The sequence below is a fragment of the Carassius gibelio genome, chromosome A22 (genome assembly GCF_023724105.1).
Source record: "Carassius gibelio isolate Cgi1373 ecotype wild population from Czech Republic chromosome A22, carGib1.2-hapl.c, whole genome shotgun sequence".
Classification (NCBI taxonomy): Eukaryota; Metazoa; Chordata; class Actinopteri; order Cypriniformes; family Cyprinidae; genus Carassius; species Carassius gibelio.
Genome location: NC_068392.1, coordinates 5,521,094 through 5,535,282, shown reverse-complemented (window position 1 = coordinate 5,535,282; position 14,189 = coordinate 5,521,094). Strand labels below are relative to the sequence as shown.

The window sequence follows — 14,189 nt, the reverse complement described above, 5'->3', positions numbered from 1 at the left end:
GGAGCTTGAATAATTATACTAATTTCGGGAGTTCGGAGCGGGTTCGCGAATCATTTGAGTCAGTTTGGGGATCGCGAATCATTTCAGTCTGTTCGGGAGCTCGGAGCGGGACCGCGAATCATTTGAGTCAGTTTGGGGATCGCGAATCATTTGAGTCAGTTTGGGAGTTCGGAGCGGGTTCGCGAATCATTTGAGTCTGTTCGGGCGCTCGGAGCGGGATATCGCGAATCATTTGAGTCAGTTTGGGAATCGCGAATCATTTGAATCAGAGTTCGGAGCGGGATCGCGAATGAGTCAGTTCGGGAGTTCGGAGCGGGTTCGCGAATCATTTGAGTCCGTTTGGGAGGTCGGAGCGTGAATCATTTGAGTCAGAGCGGCTTCGTGGATCATTTGAATCATTCTGAGAGTTCGGTGCGGGTTCGCGAATCATTTGAATCAGTTCGGGAGTTCAAAGCGGGTTCGCGAATCATTTGAGTCTGTTCGGCAGTTCAACGCGGGCTCGCGAATCATTTGAGTCAGGTCGGAGCGGCTTCGCGGATTATTTGAATCATTTTGAGAGTTCGGAGCGTGTTCGCGAGTCATTTGAGTCAGTTAGGGAGTTCAAAGCATAGACAGTAAAAGAAATGGACACAGCGACCCCATTGGAACTCAATTGAGACAAATGAAGCCCAGTTTTAGCATTTTTTAGCACTTCCGTTTCTGACGCGCAGACTCAAACGAAGCTTGACGACGTCAGCAACCTGTCTGCCAGATGTAAATCTTCTAAGTGGCTGTGCGTGAAAACTGCCATCATTAATCTTGCAGAGACGGCGAGCTTGAGCGGGGAGTTCTTTGTCGTGAGTGAGCAGGAGTAAGTATTCTGATTAATTATTTTGTATAGTATTTTAAAATGTAACGCCAGTACGCCATATTAAGTTAATTGCCTGCGAGATTCTCCTCCTGTCTGTACGGTAATGCGACAGAGAGCCGAGTGGTTATGACGCAATCGTTAGCCTATTTTTAACAAAAACTGTTTATACGGGGCCATAATGTAACATAGAAGGTAATGGAGCCCTTTATACATTGTCGTGTATCTTTAGAAATAAATAATGGACAAACAGAGTCTTTAAACGCCTCAGATGTAAAGTTATTCGCTGTCAAAGTGACGCCAAAATGAATGGGAGTCAATGGGAATGCTAACACAAGTGAAGTTCTGCTAAAAGATGGCAGCCCCCACCCGACTTCAACTTCCGGTCGAGTTCCTTGCCCCTTGAGAGCAGCAGCTCCGCCATCTTGGACTGAACGCAACACAGCTGTCATAGAATTGAATGATACCCGGTCCCATTTCAAAAGCGATCAGATGTTAAAACACTATAGTCACATTTAAATCTAGACTCAAAACTCATCTGTTTAGCGGTGCATTTATTGAATGAGCACTGTGCATTGTGTACGAAATGTGCTATATAAATAAACTTGCCTTGCCTTGCCTTACGGTAGTTCTGCCAACGGTAAAGCCGTTGGTTCAGTCCAAAATGGCTGCAGCGCGATAGCAGCGCCATCTAGCGATTGTTGTCAAAACTGCAATGGAGTTTCGCCTCTTGTTACTTCTATACTCTTTGCCTTGGTTCAAATCGGGTTCGCGAATCATTTGAGTCAGTTTAGGGATCGCAAATCATATGGATAGGCATTTTTAACTAATTTAGTAGTTAGTTCTAATAACGTTTTCCACGCGTGTTTAGATGTGATATGTGAACTCATATTTTTTGTTTGAATGATGTGCCTTTTAACAGTATCAAGTATATTCAAAAACTAAACAAATCGTGCCTAAAAAAGTGCAAGCATCTATTCTAGGCTAATCTAAAGTTACATGATGAAGTCATTCTAGTGCGCATGGCGCGTGTGCATTTTGAGTGCTTTCTTTCACTGCATTATTTGGTGTATTCAAATGCATTTATGAATGCATGTGAATGATCACAAAATTCAAGACATGGGGGTTAGAAAATGTACCTATATATTTATATCATTTTATGTAGTTAATCAATATCACACGAAGAGTGCCATTTCGGTTTTTCTCCAAAAATCAGCATGATTAAAATGTGATATTTAGTTACTACAAACAATAATTTAATTACAAATACAAAATGTTGCAGAATAATGTAATATATGAATGAATAATAGCCTAAAGAACCTTTGAGCCAAAAGGGATCTTTCTTGTCATTATAGAACCTTTTTAGAATAAAAGGTTTTTTGGAGTTGAGTAAAGAACCCTATGATTCTATATAGAACCCCAATGAACCCTTTTAGTGTTGTCCAGTGTTGGGCAGTAACGCATTATTAGCAACGCGTTACAGTAACGCAGTTACTTTTGACAATAACTAATACTGTAACGCATTAATTTTTAAATAAATTAACTCCGTTACCGTTACCATATGGTGCATTTTCCATTGCTTTTTTTAAAATTAATTAATTTTGACTGATTGGCAGTCTAACCTGTTTGCAGCAGTGATGCATTGTAGGATTGGTGGATGCCAACCACTGTAAACACGAATGTGGGCGTGTTTCCGTTTATTCAAGTATGTGCGGCAGTCTTGGCGAGTCAAGGCTTGAGCAACACAAGTTTCTCAAAGTGGAAATATACTCATTATTTCACTTTAGTTGAGCATAAAGACAAAAACCTTTTAATCAAATGTAAGGTTCAAGTAAGGTTCAGCGTTACTTCAAAGTGTCATCAGCTGTGATTAAAGGGATCTGCCCTTATGTTGTTAAAGTTTGTTAATTAAGACATTCATGATAAATATTAATAAAGCAAGATGCCCTGTTTGAAATATATGACATGCATGGTTTATTCGAAGTGAAAAGGTAAAGTATAAATAAAAATTATTACAACAGATGTGAAGGGGAAGGAGAATTTATACGTGCGTCAAGGTAAGTCGATAAAAGACTTCCGCATAGGATACACCTGTGTAAGAAGCACCCCAAGTGTTTACATGTCCTCTCGCTCAGATTACAAAAGGAATAAACCACCCCTTAAAATCTGATCAAAATTTAAGTCGGATCTGGCCAATTCAATCTGATTGATGTGTTTACATGTGACTTTTGTTATTCTGACTGTGCTTCTAGTCTTATTACGATCGGATTAGTAGTGTCCATGTAAACGTAGCTACCGAAAAGTCCAAAATTAGGAAATGCCTATGAGAAGTATGCAGCACTGCAGAAATGTCAACTTGAAGGCATGAAAACTGGACAATGAAATGCTCATTTGGCTATTGGGGTTTCAAAAATCTGTTGAGAAAAAAGACTAAGACTTTAAGAATTAAGGCAAAGATTTCAAGTTAAACTGAATTTGTGACAGATCTTATGCATAGCCAGATTGTGATGCACATCTGGGTGAAGAGTATTATCAGAACTGGGTTCATCCTTTGGTTGGATGGAGGAAGATCTGAATTTGATTTGCTGCATTCAAATTGCATACTTCTAAAAACCGTTTATGAACATGTGTTGTGGAAAGTTACATTTAAAAACGATGCAAAAGCTTACTTATATGTTTTTAATATAAAAAGTTATATTTTTGCCAAATTATTTTTGACATTATTATTACCATAGTGGTTTTTCAGGATGGCCTTTATTTTGTTATGTTCATATTATGTTTATATTGTTATGTTCATCTCCTGCTGCCCGAGTAAAAGAATGAAAAAGCTTCATGGTAAGTGTCATATTTGTGTAAAAAGAGCTACATGTGGGTTTTGTTCATACTAAATACTGTCTTTTGATTCATCTTTTGTAGTACATATGGTGCAAACAATTACAACACCATTCACAGGAGAGTCAGTACTCACCTTACCCGACTAATAACCTTCACCCAGTTTATGGATTGCAACCCATTCCGATTGGACCTACTCTGGGACAACAATGTGCCCCAGGACCAGCATCCACATATCTGGAGGCTGGTAAGATCTGTTAACACCTACCTGTTTCAAAAAGAATAAAGCCTAGCTCATTCTACAAGACCAAATGTTGTTGAACTTTTATTGTTCCTCCATGCCACGCCGCATTGCTGCAGTAATTCAGGCAAAAAGAGCCCCTAACTAAGTATTGAATGCTGTACATGCTAATACTTTTCATTTTCATACTTTTTAGTTGGCCAAGATTTATAAAAATCCTTTCTTTGTATTGGTCTTAAGTTATATTCTAATGTATACAGAGTTTGGGATTTTCCTTAGTTGTCAGTCATAATCATCAAAAAAAAAAAGCAATTACCATTTGAAATATATCAGTCTGTGTGTAATGAATGAATATAATATACAAGTTTCACTTTTTGAATGGAATTAGTGAAATAAATCAACTTTTTTGATGATATTCTAATTATACGACCACCACCTGTAGGTGTACCCCTAGTGATTCAGGACAAGCTAAAAACACGGTTTGGAAAATGGATTCATGCTGTACTCGCTTATTATATACATTTTGTAAATTTTGAACACAAAAAAAGTTATGGACCGAAGCTCTGGTTGATTCTTTCAGGGAGCGGTGTATTTCTGCAAATGGCAATAGGACCACTGGGAGGAGCCAGAGGAGCTTGATTTTATATTCTACTGTCAGGACATAATGACAGGTTAAACAAATATGTAAAAAATAAATTTTTGCAAAAGTTACCTACTGCAGCTTTAACAGAAGAAATAAACTCATACAGGGTTGGAACACGGGCGTGAGTAAATGATGAAAGAATTGGCATTTTGTTTGAACTATTGCTAAATCTAGTACTAGTTTTTATTTTCCAGCAGGTCAGTTTCCTGCTTCCTTCAGTCAGGCTGCATATGAAGATCAGATCATGTACGTTTTTTTTTATTGTAGGCTATATTTTGGACATACTCTTAAAGATAAAGGTTCTTCACTGGCATTAATGGTTCCACAAATTACTTATAACATACATAGAACCTTTACATCACACAAAAGCTTCTTTATAGTGGAGGAAGGTGTTCTCTAAATATTCACTAAAAAGTTCTTTGGGGAACTCAAAATTGTTCTTCTGTGGTATTGCTAAGAAAAACCCCTTTTTAAGATTTTTTAAGAATGTATCAACTTCCAGAGCTGCAAATCCAGACTACCTAAATCAATTTAAAAAAAATAAATGTATATAAAAAATAATATTTTATACATTTTACGAGCAAATAACGAACAAATCCTGACTGTATTGTTCAGATTTACATATTTAATACTTTTTTTAAATTTTCTTCTTCTTGTTCTTTCGCTTTCGTTTCTCCCCAGTGTTTGCTTGACGTTGATTACAGAAAAATAGGAAAAAAACTAAAACGGATTCTTCAGACGCCCACGAGCTGATCTGGTAACACTGTGAGCGTCAAGAGAAGTTAGTTGAAGAGGAAGAGCAGCACGATGGCGTTCACCTCAGCGGTTCTCCTGCTCCTGTCTGCGGGTTTATTCACGGTAACAGACGGTAAGTTTATTACGAAATTCAAAGAAACACTTTAAACATGCGTTTGGGCGGTTTACCGATCGCGCCAAGTACAAAAATCATTCATACACTTGATTTATCGGTACTTTTTAAACGATGTTCAAGTTATAAAGTCCGTTCACTTGAAATTATCATGTGATCACACTATGAAATGTGTCGCATTTCTACTGTTCTCTTAGGTTTTGGAGAGGACTGTAAGAGCTACTACACCAGCGATAACGTGTACAGGTCTTCGATTAGCTGCGGGTTTTGGCAGCACTGCTGTGGAAGCTGCGATGACAGATACTGCTGCCCGATTGAATCTTTGAGGTTATCCGAACATGAGCAAGATATGTGCACTATGTAAGGATTTTATTTCTTAATACAATTGTCCGTTAGACCCAAAATGGTTTGAATCTTCAAAATGACACACACACACATATATATATATATATATATATATATATATATATATATAGAGAGAGAGAGAGAGAGAGAGAGAGAGAGAGAGAGAGAGAGAGACAGAGAGAGAGAGAGAGAGATAGATTTAGGTTAGTTAATGGTTTAATATCCCTCATCATCCATAGCTGTGATCTACTGATAATTATGTGAACTGAATCATGGTACAATCAAGAAATTTACAGTTAAATGTGTTGTGTATATTTTGTTAAGGGGTTAGTTCACCCCCAAAAAAGAAAATGATCTTGTGTTTTACTCACCCTTGTGAATCCTAGGTGTAAATGACTTTCTTCTTTCAGATGAATCCAGTCAGAGTTATATTAAAAACTATCCTGGCTATTCCAAGCTATATCATTGTAGTCAGCAGGTGTTGCAGTTTAACAGTCCACAAGGCAAGAGAAAAGTGTTTATTACTTTTGAAATATGGATATTTTTCTTACAAAAACGTTACGTTTTATGATGAATGTGCAAGCTTTATTTGAAGACTAGTGGAGTGTTAAACTGCAACACCCACTGACTACAACGATATAGCTTGGAATAGCCAGGATAATTTTTAAAATAACGTCTGAAAGAAGAAAGTCATATACACATAGGATGCTTCAAGGGTGAGTAAAACACAAACTAATTTAAATATTTGGGTGAACTAACCCTTTAATATAATTTTTTGATCTTAGTCTAATCATTGATGTTAATTTCAAACCTATCTTCAAATTTACTTGCGTTTTCAGCATTGCATCAGGTTCTGTCCTTCCCTTTTCTTGCATTACCCACCATTTCCTTTAGAGGTTGTGGTATTTTTACTGAAATGCAGTTTGCATAAAGCACCCTACTCCCTGTAAGGTGCGTGTTACGCTTTTAACAGCAACTGTATTACTTATAGAACAAACACTTTAAAAAGCTGTTTTGTTCACGTCAATTGAAAAAAAAGGCAGTAGAGAAGTAGTATGATGCAACTTCTACATTTAAGGCGTTAACGTGGTGACCCAGGCAAGATGGGGCATGATCAAAGTAGGTAAAAACTGTTGTAAGAAATATTGGTTGCACTTTATTTTACAGTACATGTACTAACATGTACTTATAGTGTACTTACAGTGTATTTATCTAAGAAAGTTCTGGTAAAACAAGGTAACTACATGGGGTAAGGTTTAGGTTTAGGGGTAGGTTCAGGGTTAGTACCTAGTTATTACATAGTTATTGCAATTACTATAAAAAGTACATAGTATGTACATGAGGAACAGGACTGTAAAATAAAGTGCTACCAAAATATTTTATACAAACAAATGTTTTCTATTTTTTTTAAGTGGAAATTTTTGCAATTATGGCCCTGGTTTGAATCCTGATTTGATATTACTGTTTATAATGATATTATGTTTTTAATAATTCAGAGTGGTTTCATTAAATTAATTAAAACAAATGATATAAATAAGATTTATAGATTCAATTACAGATTAAATTTACTTGAAGATGTTTTTTCTAATGCTTGTTACTTCATGTTTTTTATCTGTCTTACAGCAGAAACAGTGGTATTGCCATTGGTTTATCAATAGTAGGGGTTGTGGTCTTCATCATCTTGTTAATCACCTGCTGCTGCTGCCCCTGCTGCTGTATCTATCAAATGTGCAGAAAACCCAGATGTAAGTGTTTAAGTGTTAAAGAAATACTTGAACAAAAACTGAAAATGTTCTTGTCATCTGGCCATTCAAGATGATAGATGAGTTTGTTTCTTGATCAGAAAAGATTTGGAGAAATGTTTCATTTTATCACTGGCTCACCATTGAGTCCTCTGCAGTGAATGGGTGCCGTCAAAATGAGTCCAAACAGCTGATAAAAACATCACAATGATCCACAAGTATAGGTGCATCTCAATGAATTAGAATGTTGTGAAAAAGTTCATTTATTTTCAAATGTTCAAATTGTGGAACTTGTGTATTAAATAAATTCAGTGCACACAGACTGAAGTAGTCTACGTCTTTGGTTCTTTTAACTGTGATGATTTTGACTCACATTTAACAAAAACCCACCAATTCTCAACCAATTAGAATATGGTGAAATGCAAATCAGCTAATCAACTCAAAACACCTGCAAAGGTTTCCTGAGGCTTCAAAATGGTCTCTCAGTTTGGTTCACTAGGCTACACAATCATGGGGAAGACTGCTGATCTGACAGTTGTCCAGAAGACAATCATTGACACCCTTCACAAGGAGGGTAAGACACAAACATTCATTGCCAAAGAAGCTGGCTGTTCACAGAGTGCTGTATCCAAGCATGTTAACAGAAAGTTGAGTGGAAGTAAAAATTGTGGAAGAAAAAGATGCACAACCAACCAAAAGAACCGCAGCCTTATGAGGATTGTCAAGCAAAATTCATTCAAGAATTTGAGTGAACTTCACAAGGAATGGACTGAGACTGGGGTCAAGGCATCAAGAGCCGCCACACACAGACGTGTCGAGGAATTTGATGAACCACAGACAACGTCAGAGATGTCTTACCTGTTCTAAAGAGAAGAAGAACTGGTCTGTTGCCCATTAGTCCAAAGTCATCTTTTCAGATAAGAGCACGTTTTGTATTTCATTTGGAAACCAAGGTCCTAGAGTCTGGAGGAAGGGTAGAGAAGCTAATAGCCCAAGTCCAGTGTTAAGTTTCCACAGTCTATGATGATTTGGGTTGCAGTGTCATCTGCTGGCGTTGGTCCATTGTGTTTTTTGAAAACCAAAGTCACTGCACCCATTTACCAAGAAATATTGGAGCACTTCATGCTTCCTTCTGCTCACCAGCTTTTTCCAGCAGGATTCAAAGAAACCTGGGCTTCAATACCACCTTAGCAGTGCAACAAACTGATCACCTCTATGCCACGCCGAATTGAGGCAGTAATTAAAGCAAAAGGAGCCGCTACCAAGTATTGAGTACATGTACAGTAAATGATCATACTTTCCAGAAGGCCAACAATTCACAAAAAATGTTTTTTTTATTGGTCTTATGAACTTATGAAGTATTCTAATTTGTTGAGATAATGAATTGGTGGGTTTCTGTTAAATGTGAGCCAAAATCTGTTCCTGTTCCATTAATGGGGTTTATAAATAATTCAGGGGGCTAACAAAATGTAATTATTAATTGATTTCTGTCTTGTTTTTTTTTTCCACAGCTGCGGTACAAACACATGTAACTACAGTCGTGAATACACAATCCATTCAGCAGCAGCCGGTAATGCAGGGAGGCCAGTACCCACAATACCAACCAGTGCCGACTCAAGCAGGTTACGGGGGTCAGCCTATGCAGACAGCACCATATCAGGGACAGTCATATGCACCAGGACCCCCACCCTCGTATCACGTGGCCAGTAAGAACACCTAATGCTGGATAGACTGAGACCATAAAGTAGTCTTTTCTGTGAAAGTAACTAGTGTCTTTTACTGTTTCCAGCGGGTCCTGGATATCCCACTACTCAGGGAGGCCAGGCCATGTACCCCATGCAGCAGCCCGCCCAGCCGGTTCATGCTCCTATGCTTTCAGAGACATCGAAACAGCCAGCTTACAACCCAGCCTACATGCAGCCACCAAACACCGGTTACTAAACCACAACTGTCTGTCAAATCAGTCATTGCTGGATTGTGGAGTTTGACGCCCTTTCGCAAGGCAGTAAGAATGTGCATTATACAAGACTATTTGATGTGCTAAGGTCAGGGTTTATTTCAGTTTTTAATTTTTAATTTTATTACTTTCAGTTTCTTTCAGTTTAGTTTTCGCTTTGTGACACGCTGGAAAAATGCATTTTGGAATTGTAAATATAAAAAAAATTTTTTTTAGAAATGTTTACATGAAAATACTATTTCAATCTTTCTGCAAGCACTGAATGACATTTTTTTTTCATGCGTTTTTGTTTTTTATTAGTGTTTTCTGCATTCAGTATTAATTATTAAACTATACACTATTTTCCCTACATTTCAAATGTCAGGACGTGTGATTCTTTTTAAAGAAAGTGTCAACAAGTTTTACATCTAAATGCAACCACATTTAACGCAAGTGTCTTAATACTGAACTGCTGTGAAAACCAATATTATATTTGCTTGATGCTGATTGATTATATGAAATGAAATAAATATATACATGTCTGCCCCCATTTCTTGAATTTTCGGATAATTTTAAATGCATTAAAATAAACTGAATCATGCAGTGAAAGAACTCACACTGGTGTAAATACTAGACTTCTGATTGCTTTAGTTAAAGGGTTAGTTCACCCAAAAATCATTAATGTCATTAATAACTCACCCTCATGTCGTTCCAAACCCGTAAGACCTCGTTTCATCTTCAGAACACAGTTTAAGATATTTTAGATTTAGTCCGAGAGCTCTCAGTCCCTCCATTGAAGCTGTGTGTACGGTCTACTGTCCATGTCCAGAAAGGTAAGAAAAACATCATCAAAGTAGTCCATGTGACATCAGAGGGTCAGTTAGAATTTTTTGAAGCATCAAAAATACATTTTGGTCCAAAAATAGAAAAAACTACGACTTTATTCAGCATTGTCTTCTCTTCCATGTCTGTTGTGAGAGAGAGTTTAAATCAAAGCAGTTTATCATATCATTCGTTTGCGAACGAATTATTCGATGTAACCGGTTCTTTTTGAACCAGTTCACCAAATCAAACTGAATCGTTTTAAATGTTTTGTGTCTCCAATACGCATTAATCCACAATGAGTTAAGCTGTTAACTTGTTTAATGTGGCTGACACTCCCTCTGAGATCAAACAAACCAATATCCCGGAGTAATGCATGCACTCAAACAGTACACTGACTGAACTGATGTGAATAGAGAACTGAAGATGACCACTGAGCCGAGCCAGATAACGAACAATAGACTGACTCTTTCACGAGTCAAGAACCGGTTGCATCGGTGTTCGGATCACCAGTAGTTCTTTCGGACAGTTCGATTCAATAAACCGGTTGAAGAAAATGGTTCACCGGTTCTTTTGCCCTCGACGTAATGTCATCATTTGCGATGATTGCCCTTGATTCAAGCCTTCGGTTTAGCCGCGCTCATAACACTAGCACAGAATCAGTTCAGAATCAATCACCAAAAGAACCAGTTCAGTTCAGACGCTCTGTGTGTCGGTCTGCTTCACGCTGAATCACACATGCACAGTATCATCAGCTCCTCGGTTCTCGAATCGGACGCGTCTGACAGAAACGGTTCTTGACTCGTGAAACAGTAAATATTTAGTTCATTATCTGGCTCGACTCCCTACTGAATTACTCCAAGATATAGGTTTGTTTGAACTCAGAGGGAGTGTCAGCCACATTAAAAAAGTTAACAGCTTAAGTCATTTGTGGATTATTGCGTATTGGAGACGCGAACCGTTTAAAATGATTCAGTTCGATTTGGTGAACTGGTTCAAAAAGATCTGGTTACATCGAATGATTCGTTCGTGAACCGGATATCACAAACTGCTTTGTTTTAAACTCTCTCTCACACAGACACGGAAGAGAAGACAATGCTGAATAAAGTCTTAGTTTTTGTTATTTTTGGACCAAAATGTATTTTCGATGCTTCAGAAAATTCTAACGGACCCTCTGATGTCACATGGACTACTTTGATGATGTTTTTCTTACCTTTCTGGACATGGACAGTAGACCGTACACACAGTTTCAATGGAGGGACTGAGAGCTCTCGGACTAAATCTAAAATATCTTAAACTGTGTTCCATAGATAAACCGACGCCTCACGGGTTTGGAACAACATGAGGGTGAGTTGTTAATGACATAATTTAGATTTTTGGGTGAACTAACCCTTTAAGTAACATGGTAGTTCTCTCATAAGTCATCAATGTTAGCAAGACAAAACTATTTCGACAGGGAAAATTTTGCTCAAACAGAAACACGCACACATGTAAAAAAAAAAAAAAAAAAAGAAAAAAAAAAAAAAAAAAAAAAAAGGCACTTTCTCAAGGAACATAAAGGGAGAGGTGCTGAAATCCCATTTGATGTCTAAGTGTACACGTGCCTGGTTTGGACTGTCTTTTATGGTATGCTTAGTGAATCTGCACTTTGATCTGCCGGTGTGTTTTACACGAGAGGATCGGCACCACTCGTTTACGAGAGGTGTGATCTTTTTAGGTGGATCGGAGGATAATGATGATACCAATTATTTCATATCATTGAATGTTTCAGATTCAATATTTAATAAAAATCTCATACCGGGACCTTCTGGTGAAAATTACTTCTCTCTGATGATGCATGCCAGACTTCTCCAAACATCAGTCAGAAAAATTTAATAACCGGTGTCTTGTACAGAATTTAAATAACTGACAAATTATTAGTAACAAAAAAGTTTTGAAAAACATGAGTTAGTAAATGATGACAGAATTTCCATTTTGTTTGAACTATTGCTAAGTCTATCCGACCCATCTTTATGTATGTGCGCTCCGTCTTCGACAAGAAAGACAGCAACAAGGTGCCACTTTAAAGTGTTCCTGTGGCTCAGTGGTAGAGCACACACACACACACACACACATACACACATGGCCACTTATCAACTCTGGATTGTGGGGGTTTCACATTCCCCAGCTTCTTCTACAGACTCTGAAAAGATTGTGTTGAGATTAAAAGTATTGTTGCTTCAATTTTGCTTAAACTTGCTTTCTGAATTTATTTTTACTCCAGTCATGACCCGCTGTTTGTCTGTTTCTCTTCATTTTAACCAGATTTGCTCTCAGTGTTTTGACACCTTTTGTTGTATGGCTTTTTGTTTAATGGTCAATAAATTGCATCTTAAACAACATTGTTTAATGGTCAAAAGTTAATGCATCTTATCTAACTGTGAAAACAATCCTTTGCACAATTTTTTGTAGTTTTTGGACATTATTCTATCAAACAAATCCAACTTCAGACTTTGGTGAATAAATAGCAGAAATCTTAAACTGAACTGCTCTCCATTGTGAGAAAACAATCTTGCAACATCTTAAAGACTATTTTTATTGTATATTTAGGAAATACTCTTAAAGATAAAGGATCTTCACTGGCGTTAATGGTTCCACAAAGAACGTATAACATACATAGAACTTTTCCATCACACAAAAGGGTAGCACTTTATTTTACAGTCCTGTTCCCCATGTACATACTATGTACTTATTATAGTAATTACCATAACTATGTAATAACTAGGTACTAACCCTGAACCTACCCCTAAACCTAACCCTAACCCATGTAGTTACCTTGTATTACCAGAAATTTCTTAGATAAATACACTGTAAGTGCACTATAAGTACAAGGAAGTACACGTACTGTAAAATAAAGTGCAACCCACAAAAGCTTCTTATTGGAGGAAGGTGTTCTCTAAATATTGTCTAAAAGGTTCTTTGGGGAACCCAAAATGGTTCTTCTCTAGCATTGCTAAGAGAATCCCCTTTTGTAACCTTAATTTGTGTATAAACTTATAGCGATCCAAATTCAGAAAATTCCTAAATCCATTTCATAAAAACTAATATATAATATAAAACATGTTTTTAAAAATATTTGATATATTTTTCGAGCAAATCACGAACAAAATCTGATTGTAATGTTTAGATTTACACAGTTTCAATCCAAACGGTACTTATTCTCCTTTCTTCCGCTTTCGTTTCTCAACAGTTGTTTGCGTGACGTTGATTACAGAAAAAAGGAAAAAAACTACGACTAGTTCATTAGAAGCCCACGAGCTGATCTGGTAACACTGTAAGCGTCAAGAGAAGGCGATGGCGTCCGCCTCAGCGGTTCTCCTGCTACTGTCTGCGGGTTTATTCACGGTAACAGACGGTAAGTTTATTACAAAATCAAAGAAACACTTTAAACATGCGTTTGGGCGGTTTACCGATGGCGCCAAGTAGAAAAATAATTTATACAGCACTTGATTTATCGGTACTTTTTAAACGATGTTCATATTATAATGTCCGTTCTCTTGATTTCTACTTTCTACTGTTCTTTTAGGCTCTGGAGATGACTGTGAGAGCTACTTCACCAGCGATAACGTGTACAAGCCTTCGTTTAGCTGCGGGGTTGGGAAACACTGCTGTGGAAACTGCCATCTCAGATACTGCTGCTCCTCTGAATCTTCGAGGTTATCCGAACATGAGCAAGATATGTGCACTATGTAAGGATTTTCAAGCCTTTTCTTTCTTAATACAATTGTCCGTGAGACCCAAAAGTTACTTTTTATACACCCTCACGTAATTCCAAACCAAGGTGGTTTGAATGTTCAAAAATGACACACACACACACACACACACACACACACATATATGTTTGGGTCAGTTAATGCTTTAAAATCCCTCATCA

At 37.4% G+C, this 14,189-nt stretch overlaps 1 protein-coding gene across 5 annotated transcripts in view; it reads left to right on the top strand.

Annotated features, from left to right (window-relative positions):
- Window positions 1–14,189, top strand: part of LOC127942953 (protein shisa-5) — a 60,903-nt gene that overhangs the window by 40,004 nt on the left and 6,710 nt on the right. For 2 of the 5 annotated variants that reach the window (XM_052539022.1, XM_052539019.1), the window contains exons 1-2: window positions 13,510–13,670; window positions 13,842–14,004. In XM_052539022.1, the coding sequence (XP_052394982.1) occupies window positions 13,610–13,670; window positions 13,842–14,004 (224 nt within the window). In that variant the 5' untranslated portion in view covers window positions 13,510–13,609. Of the gene's footprint in view, window positions 1–5,258; window positions 5,432–5,628; window positions 5,792–7,399; window positions 7,522–9,029; window positions 9,225–9,307; window positions 10,005–13,509; window positions 13,671–13,841; window positions 14,005–14,189 lie in introns of those variants that run through there. The other 3 variants (XM_052539023.1, XM_052539020.1, XM_052539021.1) reach the window with 3 other exon arrangements.